We start from the raw sequence: 19,175 nt of genomic DNA, 5'->3' as shown, positions 1-19,175 counted from the left end.
CCCTTCAAATTGGTTCAGCTTATAAAACCAGCCATTCTAGAGTCATGGGCTGCTTCTGCAAAGATCACAGCTGTATAAATACTACAGATCCATTAACAGGAAGAAGAGAACTCAGAGTGCACAGATGTGTGGCAGTGACTGGAAAGAGGGGTGAGCTCAAGAGGCAGGAAATTTTATAAAACCATAAAAGGAAGATCCCTTCTGGAAGAAAAGACCTAACAGCTACTTGCACGTGGACAGTCTGAGAGGCCAACAGAGAGTTGCCTTTTTTCATTTGTTTTTAAAGAGGTCAATTAATACCTATTTCTCAACCTTGCAACTCCTTCCATATTCTTTAAGAAGCCTCTTACAAGTCTGATTGGGCAGGGCTAGCTGTAGGGAAGTACCAGTACCTTTACCTAAAAGTAAAATATTCTTTACAAATAGTATCTGTAGTTTAATTTCATTTACAGAATAAATTTTGCATTTAGTGCATATGCAACTGATGAGATAAGATTTATATACTGCTTTGTAAACTTTCCATACCTTTGTAAAATAAAGCCTTCAGATTAATAAACAGTTACTTGCCTGTGTTCAACAATTAGAAGAAACAGCAAATAAGGAGTTAAACTCTTTTTTTTTTTTTACATTCCTATCAGTGGCTATGGTGGAATAAACCAGTGCTTGGTTGATTGTAAAATGATGAAGTACATTTGAGATAAGATTTTTTTTATTTAACATCACTATACAAAATGTTCACTAGTGATATAGTAAACATGTACAAATTTTCATCTTATTTGCCTTACTAGCATTAACATATGGGCACTTTTCTACATATTCAAATTAATGGAATAACTCTGTAATAAGGCATATTCCATGCACACCATTAGAAAAAGACAAATAGAGAGGGAAGAGTTATGGAGTGTGAAATCTGTGCGCATGTGTAATCATGTGTTATGTATGATCTAATCTCTATAGAGAACATGAACAGATAAAGTAGTTTTTTCAGTACTGTGCAGATCACATTTAATCATTCACCAAATCTTCATTAAGTTACTATATCTTTTATTTATTTTCAGGCACTATATCAAATAAGATTTTCAGTTTTCTTTTGAAAAAAGATACACAGGTCAGTGAAACACCCAGCAGTCTCTGAAGAGTTTCCAACTACAGGACATGGATAAAAGACCTCAAGGTCAGTACCAGTCTGCCAGAGTCCTCTCTTAATGAGCATCTCCAGAATCAAAGGCAGGCAAATATCTGACATTTAAATTCCCACAGCAACGAGAAGAAATTTTCCAATAAGAACTACACATCCTTATAGTTCTGATGGGTTTTTGATCAAGAGGCAAATATCAGTGCAAGTCTCTTGCTACACAAACCTCATAGCATGGCTTTATTAAGATGAGGAAAACACATGCAGGATCTGAAAATAATGTACTCATCCTCATTCTAGGCAGTGAATGTTGTCCTATGTAGTCCAAATTACTTCAATAAATATTACAGTGTATCTTCTCACAGCTTTGCGAAAGCCCCAGATATCATGCAAGAAAACAGTCCACATATACCATGGACAGATGACTTCTAGCTTTCAGGCACTCTCTTGCCCTCTCATACAGAATCTTCCTAGAAATTTCTGGATCATGTTTAATAACAAAAATTCTGTAGCACATATTACATAACTAAAAAATACAATAGAAATATAAAGATATCTGGAAAAAATAAAGCTTTTCACACTCTTACTCCTTCAGAGCCAAAGATCTTCATAAGAGTAAGAGAATAGAAAAGGCAAAGTCATAAGGATATTGACAGCCCTCAATTATTAAATGACGTTTTATGTAACAAGATGATTCATTATAGAAACAAGCAGCAATGAACTATGATTATACAAAGCGAAACAAAACATGCCAATAAGTGACCTAAGCTTTACTGAACTCCCTCCCTCCCCCCCTAAAATGCCACATAGATTTTTGTCCATATAAAGCACATACAGTATGCTATATGTGCATTTGTCTTTTGTGCTTTTTAGACATGCACAAAAACTGCACGAGTATCTTAGGAATGCTGACAGTTGTTTAAAATTAAAGCAGTAACCCATGTTGGTGATTCAAAGTTGTACATGTTCTTCCTCTTCTAAAGCAAGCAAATAAAATAGCCATATACATGTTATCAATACATCTATTTATAATTACACACTGATTCAGCAAGAAAATTTAGGAGAGCGCTAGTGTTAAATATTCAGCCTCATGGTGTTGCAACACTTCTTCACTTCAGTATACAAAGCCTAGAACTTCAGCCATAAAAAGACTGTAGATCCTTTGTTCCAGCATGGAGTGCTCTATGCATGGTCACTGCAACGTGGAATGCTCACTCAGTCTTGTTCTGATCACTGCAGGTAAGCAAAGACAAAATACAGTACTGAAAATTTTGAACACTAATAGGAAAACAAGAACTTGTTAAACCCCTTAAATAGTATCAGTACTGCTATTATCACGTTTGAACTGTTGGCTCATGACAACCACGTTTTAAATAGTTTGTCTACACTAGTTCTCTAACATACAATTAAAAATGTGAATCATTACAGGGCTACCTGTTACAGAAGGATCAAATTACTAAGACTTTTGGAGTCTGATATAATAGAACCTAAACAGAGATAGCCTATGTCATGCATAGAAAAGTAATAAAAACTCATTTTCAGATCATGCTCTAATAAGTCAAGCTACCAAATGCTACTTTGTAGCTGGAATTTGGTGGTTTGACACTACAGTTATATGTAATGAAGTATATGGCAAGAACCTACACTAACAAAAATTAAGCAAAGCCTTACTTAGCACAAAGGCTTACGTCTGACAGATTCAGACATCCCCAAAAGTGATCAAGAAATTCTTTTGTAATGTCACATCATCATTTAAGCATTAAAGTAATTTTAGATTAGACCAATGACATATACCATTGAAATACATCCATTAACTTCAAAAAAGCATCTGTAAATGCCTTTTCTTTCTTAGGCTCATCAGAGAGACTAAAAATTTATGTCACAGTCTTTTAAATACTCCAGTAATTGACACTGGTTTGTCAGAAAAGTTCCATTAATAAAAATCCTAGATTTAAACTATTCTGTCAATATAAAAGAATACTTTGATCTTCATAATATTCTATCAGATATACAATTATAACTAAAATTTAAGATATCAAAATCTCATGAGGCTCTAGAGAAACTTCAGTATGTATCCTTTTCAGAACAAGTGTAAAATGGCTGTGATAGCTGAGAAAATACTTCATCCTTTTATACTTCTACATAAATTAAACATGCATGCAAAAACTTGCAAGATGAATGAGAAAAAGTTTACAAAATCTAATGCTTAATAACTTGTGCAGCCCTTATTTTTCATGCTAATACACACAAATTGCATACATATATTAAAACTAAGCACTGAATTCATGCTAAGACATTTCTAGATTGCATACTTCTGTTTGGCCTTAAACATTTACAACAGTGAATCAAGAATAAAAAAAATGAATGTATACTTGCTAATACTAGAATAAAATAGTCTTTCCTGCCGTTTTCTCTTGCACGTATGATGTAAAACGCTTTAAGAATTTTGGATATTCTCGTTTTGCCACTGCCCGTAACACTGATGCTGGTGCCCATCCTCCTGGGTTCACTAGAAGTAGACAGTAAGCCAGACATTGAAATACAGCATATCTGCTAAAAGCTAGAAAAGAAAATTTAAGTTTGTATTCCGGCAACTCTTTCTGAAGTAACAGGAAAGAATAATCAGCAGAATTTATGCCCTTACAGCTTGTATTGCAGCACTTTCTACTCTTAATAATCTAATTCAGTCCAGTTCTATGATGTCAGTATTTAGAAAACATTAAACATGATGTGTTGTTTTTGGGGAATGCCCAAATGAAAGATGATATTCTTTAAGTACTTCCAAGAAACAACAGAAAAAGAGACTCAAGTTACTTCTTATTTCAAAGAAAATAGAGGTCAGTCAACTTTTCAATAACTGCTGCATTTGCCTGCAGAATTGCTACATAGCCAATGTCTTACAAAATAATTTTAAAGCACTGTAAACAAAATTTGAACTGATTCTAATATGCTTAAATTCACAGGTCAAGTATTTTGCTGAAAAGGCCGCCAACTTCCCCTGTAATCACAGTTCAGAATTTGTGAATGAAAATGCATTTTTTAAATAATTGGGAAACATCATATAGTATTATTAGTATTATTTGTACAGGATTTAATACAAGCTGCATCATTCCTATATGGCATAGATTTACAGAACCCATTTGTCCTGGTTTCAGCTGGGATAGAGTTAATTTTCTTCCTAGTACAGTGCTGTGTTTTGGATTTAATGCTGATAACACACCGATGTTTTAGTTGTTGCTAAGTAGTGCTTATCCTAAATTAAGGATTTTTCAGTTTCCCATGCTCTGTCAGCAAGCAGGTGCACAAGAAGCTGGGAGGGAGCATGGCCAGGACAGCAGACCCGAACTATATTCCATACCATAGAACATCATGCTCAGTATATAAAGGGGGGGGGGGAGTTGTTCATGAGGGGTAGATTGCTGCTCAGGCATCAGTCAGCAGGTGGTAGGTGATTGCACTGTGCATCACTTGTCTTTTCTTGGGTTTTATTTCTCTCTTTTTGCTATATTCCTTTTCATTACTACTATTATTATTATTATAATATTTTATTATTGTTGTTGTTATTATATTTTAAACTCTTATCTCAACTGGCGAGTTTGTTGGTGGTGGGGTTTTGTTTGTTTGTTGTTTTGTTGGTGGTTTTTTTTTTTTCTGATTCTCCTCCCCATCCCACTGGGAGGGGGGAGGAGTGAGGGAACAGTTGCATGGTGCTTAGCTGCTGGCTGGGGTTAAAACACAACACCATTTTTCAGACTTTGATTCTTTAGTAAGCAATGTAATAGGTGGTCAAAAATAATAAGCAGGTGAGATACTCAAAGTGTTTTGCAGCTGCAGGAGAGGAGCTAATAGGTATGCGGTTCCAATACTATAATACACTGCTAAATACTGGGTACAGTAACAATACAGTTTGTCGGCTTTGCTAACTTTGCAGTCAATACCAAAGATTCTCCAAGTTAAAAAAAAAAATTAAAAAATATATAGACTAGATTATACAGATTGCAAACATCCTCATACAAAATTTATTTGTCCCTTAATACTGAGGGTAAGAACTGTATCTTTAATATCAGCAGCTTTTCAGCCTAACAATATGAATTGAGGAAAAAGAAATTGACAGCAATACATGAATAAAACCCCAGACTATTACTGAAACTAAAAGCTTATGCCAAGCCATCCCAGTTGCAGACATTTCTTCTGCCCATCTCCCTTCACCCCAAGGTTCTGTACTTCGGACTGAGCTACATATTACTTCCATTTATTCCTCCCAGAATGCCACACAATGAAAGATACCATTCACTGATTGACATAGCACATTAATTCAAGTCTTTTTGACCACGAAGACCACAAGTGTGATCCTATATATATAAATTTAACAGAAAACTGCATCAACCTTTTTTTTTGCCAGTATTCAGCTGAAATGCTAAGGCTTGGACAATAGGCCCAAGTCAGAGCTGACCTATAGATGAATCCTGTACGTTTTATAACTGATAAGCATTGTACTAATAGGTATTATACTAAGTTATAGCAAACCACCTATCCTGATGTAAAAGGTGGGAATATTGAAGCCTGAGCAACAGGCCCTGAACCGAAATTGCTAACTCAGTATGTAGTCATTAATGAAATATGTATAGAAAATGTAGCTTAAACATCATAAAACATGTATCCTTCTTTGTGTGTGTAAACAAGATAACAGGGCCACAAAGACAGTTGTCTGGCCCTGTGACCTGGTGTGTGACCTTGCTCATAAATCACCTAGATAAGCTGGGAAAACTCCCTTAGTTTTTTCCCTGAGCCCCGGCCAGGCTCTGGGAAAATCTAACGTGAGACTGACTCCAGATATTTCCGCTTAAAACAAAAGGTGCCAGCTATTCTGGCGTACTGATTTCAGGTGTATAAGGCTGGACCCGCTCACAGCGACTTTGGGTGCCTCACCTACGGGTGGACGCACCGCGTAGGATTTCCCACTTGCCGGGACAGGCTCTCCAAATCCTCGCTGTAACCGGGGCTGCCCAGCGCCTGCGGGTCTGGATGATGGTAACGTATGCAAGTGGTGATGGATCTTTCTTGATCACTCTTCTCTCTCTCATGTAGTAATGATTTGATGCATTACCCTGTATTTTCCTGTTTGTTGCTTTAAGTGCACTATTCTGCCTTTTCTTCCTGCATGTTTTCTGTATTACGCTGTTACGTTATTTGGTTATCACCAGTAAAATACGCCTGCGCTTTTCACTCTGGTGTCTGAGTTTCATTGATATCCCTGATCAGCAAAACATCAGCTCCCCAGAATTAGCATATATCATGAATGTCATATTGAAAAATTTTAGACTTACCATTAGCTACATATGTAATCTTGCATAGGATATTGTCCCTGCTTATTTCCTTGTTCCCCTCTGGTGGGCTTACTAACGTCTGACAAATCATAGCAATATTTATTTTAGCACGGACACAGCGATTGTTCAGCTGCCAAAAAAAGGAAAGAAACATTTGTAAACTCCAAACTAAGTTTATTTCAGCATACTTAACTGCTAACATTTTAATTTACTGTAAAGTCTAAGACACTCCAAAAGTTGTGTTTCTGGGAATTTGTGTTCTAGCACTACATGGATGTAACATGAATGTGAATGAAAGGTACATGGTGAATAGGGAAAGAGTTAAACTGAAATGCCTGAATCTCAGGTTTCTGTTTGCTTAATACAGTGAATTATTTCAATTATTGTGAAAAGTAAGGAAACTTCTAAAGAATAATGCATCAGCATTTACAAGTATCAGTTAGTAACTTTCCCCTTGTAAGCAGGCAATGGCATAGCAATCAGCACAGAAACACTCAAAGAAAACAATCATTGCTACTAGCTGACAGAACCAAGGCAGAACTGGGTAAGCTTGAGGTTTAACAGATTCCATATCTACAGTTATGCAAGCCTATTCCCATGTCTGACAATACTGAAGAGTTATTGATTTGATTCCATACAAAGTAACCTTCTTTAAAATGTTTTCACATCTCCAGAAATTTTGCTTTCATTTTTTCTGCAACACCTTAGATCTGCCAACTCTTGAGATAAGGTAAGAAAGTTTTTGGCTCAGAATGCCTTCATCAGGTCATTGTATCATCTGGTTTAAACAAAACTGTATTTTTGCATACCTCCTCCCCCCCTTACACTAGTATTGCAAGACCATAACCACATAATAGAAAAATGGTATCTTAAAAGCAGAACTTGATAGAATTAAAACAACACTTACAGGAGCACTGTCATGTTCCACAGAGAAATTGCATACAATCCATGTTTCAGGATCATTTTCACTGAATGCTGGTATCTTTCTGATGGCAGACAAATACAGCACATCCCTTTGAGAAGCCGGCCACACCCTCTGCAGAGAAACACCCGAATATAAGCTTTTCCAGTTTTGCAAATTAAGTACTTACTATCCTTGGATAAAGGAAAAAAACAAACAAGGCAAAACAGGTCAGTCACGTTCACGTTATTTAAGTAAAAAAGTTTCTTCAAGTTAGTAATTTCATGCAATTTTCAAAACCAAAACAGAACATAGGTGTTGTACAGATGTGTATCAGATTATATGGCTACACTTCATTTAAAAAAATTAAGGTAAAAGCTTAAGGCCTTTGAAAGGCAAGGAACCAAGCTGCAATGACTTTTTCAGTAGACAACCAGGAAAAGGCACTTCCCCTCCTGTTCTCTCAACCTCAGGTTTACATTTTAGTGAATACTTGTAAGCTACAAATTGAACTAGTGGTTAAGTATAAATAGATGCATCTACAGTTATTTATGTCTCCATAAATATGGAGAGAGAGAAAAAAAAGAGAGCAAGAAATATTTATAACAAATATTATTTCAAGAAGCTACTACTTCAGTGAGACAGATATGGTAAACTGGTATTATCCAAGAGAAAGTTTCAGAAGCAAAGTGTCTGATAAAATAAAGTAAAACTATACAGAAGCTATTTTCCTGACACTCAATAGGGGGAAAAAGTCTAGCTTTCACCACAGTGCTATACAGTTCACACAATTGCCTTATTCAAAAATTGGAGTCTGCTGTTATGGCAGTTTTAAAGCAACCATGTTACTAGTAAAACTGTAAAAAAAAAAAGATTTATTTTAATATTTGAGTACACTAATACTTGGAATCATGCAAGATTAAAAATGAATTTGTACACTTCAGTCCCAATTTTTTTGAACCTGTTAGGTTACAGTCATTGGGTTATAAGTCAAATGAACATTTTAGTAAAGCTACATCAGAACTGGTTGGGGTGAAAAACTATAATAAAGTTAAGAGAACAAATGTTGTACCAGCAATTACACCACCTCATAATGCAAATGTATATGTCAACTAATGGTGGTCAACAATAGCTTGCATTATTTCAGCAGAACATATGATACAGTGGTATGGGTTTCTTCCTTGAAGTCAGTGTCAATTTATTGCTTCAGTTTGCTTTAGATGACCCTTGCTTTGCTGGCAACGATATACTTGAAATTAAAAACAGTCCTTATTTGTTATTAACAAGCTCTATCAGACACATACACAACCAATTATGGTATCAAGCCAAGTTTGAAAAATTTACAGTTACAGTTTAATAGAGAACTTGTTCTGAACTGTTGTTTTGAATAGTATTTTAAGTTGTTAAGACATTAAAATATTTCAGAATAGTTTAGAATACATATGCCCCAGACTGTCTCACTAAGGTGTGTATACAGGTTAAGTGTTATTATTACCTTATGCATCTGGTAAATGATGATTGCATTATCAGCTAAATTTTCCACAACATGGAAATTTTCAATTGTTGCTAAAAGAGGGGGGGGGGGGGGGGAAAAATCCATCAGTAAACAAGCACGGATATTAGGTCAATATTATAAATAACATGCTTGCTGATAAACATGCAAAGAACGGATTCCTTACTTTCCCAGTCATTACGAACGTCAACATTCCAGAAGTAGTGACAAACTTCATGCCCCGTTACCCCTTTAACAGCATGTGTTGCTTTCAAAGGATCTAAAACTATTCCATTCTCTTCCACCTCTCTTCTGTACACCTATGGCCAAATACAACGAAAGAAATGCAGAACAGAAATTATCAAAACGGTTCATGATTTAATTGTTTAAAGCTTCATCAGCTTTGATAAAAACTTACCTAGAAGATTAACACATAAATAATTTGCCACGTCAGTGTTCTCTGGTAACTACCAATGCAGACATTCTTGCATGGCAATTCACATTCATATACCAGTATTTTAAGAATCTCTATTTCAAAAATGATTAAGCTACCTTATTTATCACTATGCACAAGGATGCATACAAGCACAGTGGAGTAGCCGACAGTAACTTGCTACCATATAACATTTTCATACATTAAATTTAAACACCATTTTAACACCAAGTTTTAAGTAGGAGAAAATGTGAAAGGAATCTGCAAAGACTTTGTTTGTTGCTATTGCAAGAGTTGCATAAGGTTTTGCATGAATAAATATATTAGAAGCTGCAGCTCTTGTGGACTCCAGTCCTAACAAACAATGCTATTCTCAGAGAGAAATTTTAACAGCATAACTTGCTGAGTGACAGTATTCAAGAGAATAAAAATACCTGTCTTCACAGCATATCTTATATCAATTAAGCAAAACCCAAAATCCTTACCTTCATTTCTCCTTCTTCTACCACTAGCTGCCAATTGGCATCTCCTCCTACATCTTGCAAGGAATATGTCATATGGTTCTGTACCATTTCTTCCACCTTTAAAGAAAAAAAATACACATTTTTAAATCACTCCTTCCATCATCTTGGGCAGGGGACTGTACAGTATTGGAGGCCACAAGTCAATACTGCAAATCCTGTGCAGGAGTTGAACTTGGACAACAGAGCCTTCTATCACAGGTTAAGAACAAGCAGATACTTCTAGCCTTCAGAAACAAAAGCCAAAATCTTGATTCAGCTTCCAACTTCATTCTTTATGGGTACTTCCCCATCCTTCCTTTGCACCTCTAAACTGTCAAAACTTACTATTTCTACCTAAGACAGTTTTATTTCAGCATGTAGAAAGTTACTTCAGGTCTCTCCAAATACAATTACAATGCATTGTAAGACTTCAAAGCCAATATTCACTGAAGAGCATTTAAAAAGCTGAACAGGGGGAGGGGGGGGAAGAGACAGACAAGCTCTAAAAAAGTGAATGCATATCAAGTCATAATGAAACAGCAGTGAAGGAAACAGTCATGAGCAAAGCATGTCTATTCTGTTTCATTGACATCTTTGCACAGTTGCCAGCTAGAAAAACAGAACAGAAATGCTTATATTCCAAAAAATTATGATGATGCAGAGACTCCACTATTATAAAATACTCAATTAAAAATTACTTAGACAGTTGCATGCTTTTCTTAAAGGCCAAATATTTGATACATTTTTACCAAGCTATGTGAATACCTAATTTTTTTTGGTTCCAAATAACATGCATGAAAATGGGTGGTAGGACAGGAAATGGATTTTTATTTTAAATCTACAGTCTTATTCTACGTTTCTTTTGTGTCTGTCCCCTCTGTTTCCAAATCCCACTCTGCCCCAAATAAAAAGAGAGACAAAAATATAAAGCATCCATTGCTGTGTAATGTTTAAAAGTGCTGGAAACAATTTAATATCTTTTTCCACCTAAAATGTAGGCGACTACTAAAACTCATCACAGCAAATAAGTCCACGTAATTGACACTATTTTCCTGAATTACTAGAAATACCTAGGAAAAGCACTGCAAACAAAGGTTAGTCAATTGACCAGCATACAGATTAGTCTAAGTGTACAATCACAAGATTAATACTGAACCTATAAGTGGTTTTTGCACAACTTACAAAACCAACAATAATAAAGAACCTTAGCATCTAGTATCTTAATGCCACTACAAGTGACAAACAAATTTTAAAGACAAAATTAAGCCTCTGATTTAAAAGCAAGAAAAACTATTTCATTTGAAGCAAAGACCATCTCCAGCCCACACAAAACATTATTTTATTACTTTTATTATAATTAGAAATGTAAAATTTTTAAGCTGTAGGCACTTTTATTAAAGTTACTGAAATCAATCCAACAGTTTCACAAGATTTGGGCCTCTGCACAAGTGATGCATGCAAACAGAATGTAAAAAGACAACCATTTAGTACAGGAATAGAGAATTTTTTTTTTTTTTTTTTTGACCTCAACATACTAGTTTAAAGCAAGCAGTGATTTATGTAACAAAAACCCCAGGTTCTAGAGAAGAGGATGAAATACAAAGATATGCAACCCCCACTCTACACATTAACACAGTACCTGGGTGCTGAATCTGTGAACATCAGAGGCACTGACTAGATCAATGGAAGACATGGAAGAGTGACTACAGGGCTACCAGAGACAGACAAGGAAAAAAAAAAAAAAAAGTAATCAGAACAAAGGCACAACAGAGCATTCAGTACCAACTTGCAAGCACAAGATAATGAAGAAAAGGAAAACAAAAGCACCATAAGCAGCAAGCACAGCAGTGAATACCGATTTCATGCACTTATGTATTATGCTCCCAGTGTAGCCCTAAGAAGAGCACAGTGTTTCCAGGAAGACTAAAAAACAGTCAACTGATCCTAATGCAAGAGACTGGATTTTTAATTTATTTTTTTTTTAAATCAATTAAATGAATTTTGGTGAAGGTATCTTAAAAACAGTGAAGTTAGCAAGTTGGGATATTTTTTCCTTTAGTATAATCTCTAACTGACAAGCTTGAAACAAGTCAGGAGTATTCTAAATGGATACTGAAATCAGCATTTTTTTAGCCAAGACAAAAACCAGTCCTTCTCCAATTCCAGCTACTTCAATGGAAAATGAGTAAATCATTGAAAGTTATACTAGAAACGCCTAAATAAAATTTAAAAAAATAAATCAATCTTACCTATCCATATAAAATATTATAAAGAAATATAAGTTGGCCTATTATTCAGAGGACGTCATGAGAAATATCTTACCTTTTGAACAAATCTATGAGTCCCCACAGCAGAATATGCATCACCAGAAGGTAAGGATGCTGGCCAGTGTAATCTGACCTTTTCACTCTGGGACTGCAACAAAACAGGTTCAATTATTGGTAACTAGCTACTACTGGGTAGACTATGAAACAAGAGTGAGGCATCCTCAATCTATATAGTGGCTACAACAACTAATACTGTCCATGACAGACATGAAGTTGTCATCCTGCTGGAGTTCTCAGTAAGTGAATGGGCCTGGAGACTGAATTGCCCATTCATCTATATTTCAAGATGTATTTCCAGGTTAAGCAAAATAGACTGGCAGCATTACAGATGTTGCATCCATGTAGTAGTACAACCGTCACTTAAAACTTGTACTTTCCGCTAAGAGACCCCAACATAGATAAACTCTGTTGGGTACTATATGTCCACTAGACATTGTATTCACTATATCCATAAGCCTAAAACCTTTTAAGACAAAGGAGGCACCACACTTTGTTATTCCCTCTCATTTTATACACTACTATATGTTCTCATATTCTATATATTTCATCACATGCATCTTATCCCTTTTTGATCCTTGTCACTGAAGTGTATTCAAGAAATGAGTTAGAGAAATAGCCAGAGCCTACACATTTTTTTTTAAATAAAAAACAAACACCAACAGAACTATGTCCTTCCTATTTCACATACTGCTACAGTCAAAAGAAACTTCAGAGCAATGATTAGGTTTTGAAAAATAGCTGCAGTATTTGATATTCTTATTTGCACAAGGCATCGGTTACGTATAAAGATAAGTTTTATACAGGACTAATACACTTATTTAGGAATTAGAAACCAGAGACATTCAATTAGCTTAACACTTATACAATCCTTTTCTATGCAAGCTGTGAAGTCACTCTCTCAAAATTAGTGTTAAGCAATGATATTTAACTTTACAAATATTAAGTAGTGAATTCTACTTATAAGCATCAGTATAAAATATCTAGAGTTTCAGGAGATGCACCGCAGGACTAAGTCACAGAAGTCTTCCACGAAGTGCCCATCATTAACACACTTTTCAAGTAACAATACCTGTTCTTCCATTTTATCCTGTCTGTCAAGAGCAGCTTCAACAGCATCAAAGAATTCTTCTTCATTAATCAGACTATTAGGACCCTCCTAGAGCATAAAAACCAAAAGTAGTTCAAAATTTGAGACACAAGAGCTCCACTTAAGTTTACTATTAGAAATAAATATTTATATATTATGCATATAACTGACAGAAGGAAATTTCTTCCACAGACCTAAAATATTTTCACCAATATTCTTAGATTACAATTCATCTGAAAACCCTGCTTGTTAAAGGAAGCGTTGAGGTTTGAACTCAGCCGGCAGCCAGACACCACGTGGCCAGCTGTTCACCTCCCCCCTCCCTGGTGAAATAGGGGAGGGACAAAAAGAAGAGAACTCGTAGGTTGAATAAAAAGAAAGCATTTACTAAATATACCAAGAGAACAACAGTAACAATAGCAAGTCCAAAAAGAAACGGGTAAAATGCAGCAGTGGCTTACCGAGCGCGGCGACCGCCCCCCCAGCAACACGCGACTGGAAACGGTGCCCACCTGTATCCCTGGGCATGGCATCACATGGTATGAAATACTCCAGTGACTGATAGGGACCGGCCCTCCAGCTGTGCTCCCTCTCAACCCAGGGAACGTTAACTCCATCCTGGTCGAAACCAGGACAGTCTCCAGCCCTTATTCCATACCACTGACGTCATGCTCAGGTTCCAAATCCATCCTAAGGAATCACCACCCCTTTTTCCCAGGTCTCACAGATACCATTCCCTCAGTCTATGGGCCATCCTTCCACAATGTCTGCTGAGTTCATTTAGTCCATAACTTCGGGTTCCATCTGTCATGACAGTCTATAAGGCTGAGGAATGAGGTGGAGTTGGCTCAGTCGGTGGAGCAGGAGGCTTTGGATGTGGCACAGGGATGTTGCAAGGCACTAATTGCAATAACAGGGTTATTTGACAGTCTGGTTCATTGGCTGTTCTCACCTAAAATCAAATCTCCCTGAGGCACACATCGGACCTCTCCATCCTTCTGCACTACCCACCAAGTGCACCCAGGTCCTTGGGCAAAAGTAATCCCACGCATGGGTTTACCTTTGCCCACTGCAGGAGTAACCCAGACGGTCTTCCCCAACATATTCCTAATGCGCACTACGGGGGCTTTATCCCCATCCACGGTATGTAGGAGGTTTGATTGAGCAGGGCCAGCTTGCTTGGCAGATCCTCTGGGATTGACTAACCAGGTGGCTTTTGCTAAATGCACGTCCCAGTGTTTGAAAGTCCCACCCCCCATTGCTCTCAGTGCAGTTTTCAGCAACCCACTGTATCGCTCAATTTTCCCAGAGGCTGGTGCATGGTAGGGAATGTGATATATCCACTCAATGCCATGTTCTTTGGCCCAGGCCTCTATGAGGTTGTTTCGGAAATGTGTCCCATTATCTGACTCAATCCCTTCTGGCGTGCCATGCCGCCGTAAGACTTTCTCCTCAAGGCCTAAAATGGTGTTCCGGGCAGTGGCATGGGGCACGGCCTAAGTTTCCAACCAACCAGTGGCTGCTTCCACCACTGTAAGCACAGAGTGTTTGCCATGCCGAGTTTGTGGGAGCGTGATATAATCAATGTGCCAGGCCTCCCCATATTTACATTTGACCATCGTCCTCCATACCAAATGGGCTTTAACTGTGGGAGGCATTGGCCTGTCAGCCCTGTGCAGCCCCTGAGAAGCAGCCAGGCTTTGATGAAAAACAGGCCTTGGGAGAAAGATAAGAGGCTGTTGAGTTATGCCAAGGTGGCAGGGAAAAACAACGGCCAGCTGCAACACTGAGCTGTGGGAAAGTCCTGAACTGTGAGAAGTTACCGCCGCGTGAACAGCGCGTGAACGAGAGGGTGATTGGTCTGCACAGCGCGTGTTAGAGTGGTCTGATGCTGGTAGGAGAAAAGATATATAGCTGTCTAATTGCTGATTTGTTAACTATGAAGTAAAAGCTTTACTGACAGCATCCGAGAGCATGAGTATGTACCGTTGTAACAATAAACTCTCCTTCTTTCTGGATTTCATCGGGAGTCCGTGCCTCAGTTGCCACAAATGGTGCCCCATGTGTGCGGGAAATAAGCGTGACCAGCTTGGATTACTCCCGTGGCAAACCCCTCAGAATTTAAGTAGCTGCTGAAAGGAAGCAGGAGCCGGCATCAATCACCATTGCAGGGTGAGCAAGGTGAGCTGTGGGGAAGCGATGGGTAGTTTAATATCCTCGGAAGAAAAGTCAGTGCTTGCACTGATGGAAAGACTGTTAGCTAAATATGACACCCATATTAACCCGCACGCCTTGAAGAGACTTTTAAAGTGGGTATCAGAGAAATACTGGGAGTTGACCCGGTTACTATATTCACTGTTCCGATGTGGGATGAAGCAGGAGTAAAATTGTGGGACTATGCAACCCGAGGGAATGAGGTTGCAGCAGAACTCTTGCACGCGTGGAGAACTCTTTTTGAGATAATAAAAAGACACAATAATGAACACGGCCAGGCTGTTAATACAGAGAATGAGGACACAGAGAGCGAGGACGCATATGTTGAACCCCGGCAGCAAGATTTATATGCTGACTCTGTAGACTGTGATAATCTTTTAGACCCTGACACTGTAAATCCTAAAAGAGACCCTGGCCTGTGTCCTCCCTTAGCTGGGGATGATCCGTGGGGAAAAGTGAGGCAAGAAGCCTTGGCGCAAGGGGATATGGACATGGCGAGAAGGATTGTTGCTCCTGGAATTTATGAGCCGGGATGTCACCCACGTTGGGAAGGACTGCAATTTTCTGTTATTAAAGAACTTAGAAAAGCAGCGATTAACTTCGGGATTACATCTCCTTATACTACTAACTTGCTGGGCTCGGTAATGGCTAGTTACACCTTGACTCCTCGAGACTGCAAAACCTTAATGCAATTAATATTGACAGGAACTCAATATGATATGTGGCAGTCAGCGTGGCATAGGTTTGTAGAAGAAAAACATCTACGATATCTAAACTTGCCGCCTGCTGATCCTGCAGCACTTCTCCCTTTCGATGCCTTGGTGGGTAAAGGGCAGTGGCATGATCCTGCTTGACAAGCAAGGGAGACGCTGCGGCATGTGTTGGATGATATAAAAGATCTGGCATATCGAGCATTTTTACAGGTACCTAAAGCTGGCAAACCTATGAAATCATTTACTGACATTAAGCAAGGTGCAAAGGAGCCATATATGCAGTTTATTGATAGACTGGGAGAAAGTTTGAACAAACAGATCCCTAATGAGGACGCTCGTCAAATGTTGTTATTGAAACTAGCAGTTACTAATGCCAATGCTGACTGTCAGAAAGTGTTGTTGCCATTGCACAATCCGAATCTTATTCAAATGATAGAAACATGTAATAGAATTGGCACTGTTGATCATAAATATGAGGCAACAGCTGCTGCTTTTGCTTCTCTTAATAATATGAGACAACAGACCTGTTTTGGGTGTGGACAAGCAGAACATCTCAAAAAACAATGTCTAAATCAGCAAAAGCAGGTCAAAGCTCCTAATGTCTGCCCGCGGTGTAAGAAGGGTAAACATTTTGCAAAGGAGTGTCAGTCCAAATTTGATAAAGATGGGAGGCCGATTTCGGGAAACCAATCAATCAGCGTGGGCCGGAATTGCGCCAAGACACAAATCATTCCGGTAAATCCCCAAATGCATCAGAATTATGTGCAGCCACTCGAGGCAGTGCCGGCGTGGACCTGGCAGCCTCCAAGTCAGTAACATCATTAGATACCACGGTTTCCTTGATACCAACAGGAGTATATGGGCCGTTGAGAAATGGAAAAAGTGCATTATTACAGGGAAGATCAGGGGTTGTTCGTTTTACCAGGGGTCATAGATGCCGATTATGAAGGGGAAATCAGAATTATGGCCTGGACCCCTGGACCCCCGTGTTCAGTAACAAAAGGGTCAAAAATTGCTCAGCTGGTTTATTTGACTGCAGCTCCCCCTAATAGTATGCCGAGAAGCCGGGGTGACTCAGGATTTGGATCAGCAGGTACTCCTCAAATATTTTGGGCTCAGACAGTGACACAAGGTCGACCTCTGGTAAAATGTGCCCTCACCAAAGCAGAAGAATCTGTTGCACTGACAGGCATATTACATACTGGCGCGGATGTGACCGTAATATCTGTGAGCAGGTTGGCTGTTAGCTCGGGTAACGCGAGTGCTTTTCAGGGTTGGTGGTCATGCTGTAACGTTTCAAAGCAAATAACTCATTCATGTAAGGGGCCCAGAAAACCAGGTAGCAAATATTCCTCCATTTATATCGGAAACCCCTCTTACATCATGGGGTCGTGACTGTATGGCTCAATGGGGAACTCAAATTGGATCAAATTTGTCTTAATTGCCACTGCAGCACAGCCCACCCCTAAACCCACCCTGAGATAACCTGGAAAACAGAATCACCTGTGTGGGTGGGTCAGTGGCCCTCACCAATGGAACAGTTGTGCCACCTTAATGATTTAGTTCAGGAACAATTAAGTGCAGGACATCTCGTACCCACCACCAGTCCTTGGAACTCCCCGGTGTTTGTTATTTTAAAGAAAAGTGGTAAATGGTGACTTTTACATGATCTCCGACACATTAATGATGCCATGGAGGGTATGGGTACGTTACAGCCAGGCATGCCCTCCCCAACAGTGATTCCCTGAAACTGGCATCTTGTAATAACTGATCTAAAGGATTGTTTCTTTACCATTCCCTTGCACCCGGATGATGCACCTAAATTTGCCTTCTCTGTTCCCAGTATTAATGTCAGTGAACCTGCAAGATGGTACCACTGGGTTGTTTTGCCACAAGGCATGAAAAACAGCCCCACGATGTGTCAGTGGTTTGTTGCAAAGGCTTTGAGCCCTGTTAGAACGCAGGTCCCCCAGGCTGTTATCTATCATTATATGGATGACATCCTTAGAGCAGCAGAAACACAGGAGATCATGGAAAAGGCTCTTGCTTTACCCAAAGACTCAGTATCTCAAATGGGGTGACAAATAGCACCTGAAAAGGTACAGAGGTCATCACCGTGGCAGTACCTGGGGTGGAGAATTTGTGAACAGACTAATGTCCCACAACAGGTTGAACTTAAAACTGATGTTAAGACTTTAAATGATTGACAGAAACTGTTGGGAGCCATAAATTGGATACGGCCGTTGTTGGGCCTAACTAACGATGATCTGCATAGCTTGTTTGATATTTTGTGAGGAGATCCTTCACTGACATCACCCAGAGTACTTACAGAGACAGTGAAACAAGATCTCCACCGTGTGGCTAACGCCATCTCAGAAAGACAGACATCGCGATGTGTGCCCGGCCATCCGTATCAACTGATATTATTTAACTCTCCAGGGCAGCCCTATGCTCTGCTGTTTCAATGGGATGAAACACTTAGTGACCCTCTTGTTATTGTTAAATGGATTGTTTTGTTTTGTTTTGTTTTTTGTTTTGTCACACCAAATGCACAAGACGGTCACTACTCGTCCAGAAATGTTTGCCAGACTGATCATGAAAGGTAGGCAGCGCCTACTATTACTTGCTGGTCAGGAACCTGTGTGTATCATTGTTCCGGTTACTATGCACATGTTACAGTGGCTAATACAAATGTCTTTAGCATTTCAGACAGTGATCTGTGACTACCCCGGACAGCTTTTAGTACACAGCCCGTCACATAAATTATTGCAGCAAAATTTGTTATTATATGCCATGCCAAAGTGCAGCGATGTACCGTTGCAAGCCTTGACTGTGTTTGCTGATGGATCTGGAAAAACGGGAAAGTCAGTCGTAGTATGGCAAGACCCAATCAGACATTACTCGATCCCCGGGATCGCCACAGATCGTTGAGCTAGCTGCAGTAGTCCGTGTATTTCAACGCTGGGACACCCCAATGAACATTGTTACTGATTCTGCTTATGTTGCCAATCTTGTACAGCGTATAGAGAATTCATGTCCGAAG

At 38.8% G+C, this 19,175-nt stretch overlaps 1 protein-coding gene across 15 annotated transcripts in view; it reads right to left on the bottom strand.

Annotated features, from left to right (window-relative positions):
- Positions 1-1,027: 1,027 nt before the first annotated feature.
- Positions 1,028-19,175, bottom strand: part of LOC141917771 (ceramide transfer protein-like) — a 78,088-nt gene continuing 59,940 nt past the window's right edge. For 7 of the 15 annotated variants that reach the window (XM_074811258.1, XM_074811256.1, XM_074811262.1 and 4 more), the window contains 10 exons: positions 13,188-13,274; positions 12,114-12,206; positions 11,431-11,502; positions 9,774-9,869; positions 9,043-9,175; positions 8,859-8,929; positions 7,370-7,498; positions 6,463-6,592; positions 3,541-3,695; positions 1,028-2,372 (listed from right to left, as the gene is read on the bottom strand). In XM_074811258.1, the coding sequence (XP_074667359.1) occupies positions 2,328-2,372; positions 3,541-3,695; positions 6,463-6,592; positions 7,370-7,498; positions 8,859-8,929; positions 9,043-9,175; positions 9,774-9,869; positions 11,431-11,502; positions 12,114-12,206; positions 13,188-13,274 (1,011 nt within the window). In that variant the 3' untranslated portion in view covers positions 1,028-2,327. Of the gene's footprint in view, positions 2,373-3,507; positions 3,696-6,462; positions 6,593-7,369; positions 7,499-8,858; positions 8,930-9,042; positions 9,176-9,773; positions 9,870-11,430; positions 11,503-12,113; positions 12,207-13,187; positions 13,275-19,175 lie in introns of those variants that run through there. The other 8 variants (XM_074811250.1, XM_074811251.1, XM_074811253.1 and 5 more) reach the window with 8 other exon arrangements.

The sequence above is a fragment of the Strix aluco genome, chromosome W, assembly GCF_031877795.1.
Source record: "Strix aluco isolate bStrAlu1 chromosome W, bStrAlu1.hap1, whole genome shotgun sequence".
NCBI classification, from domain to species: domain Eukaryota; kingdom Metazoa; phylum Chordata; class Aves; order Strigiformes; family Strigidae; genus Strix; species Strix aluco.
The sequence above is the reverse complement of the archived record's forward strand: the minus strand, read 5'-3'. Positions and strand labels throughout refer to the sequence as shown.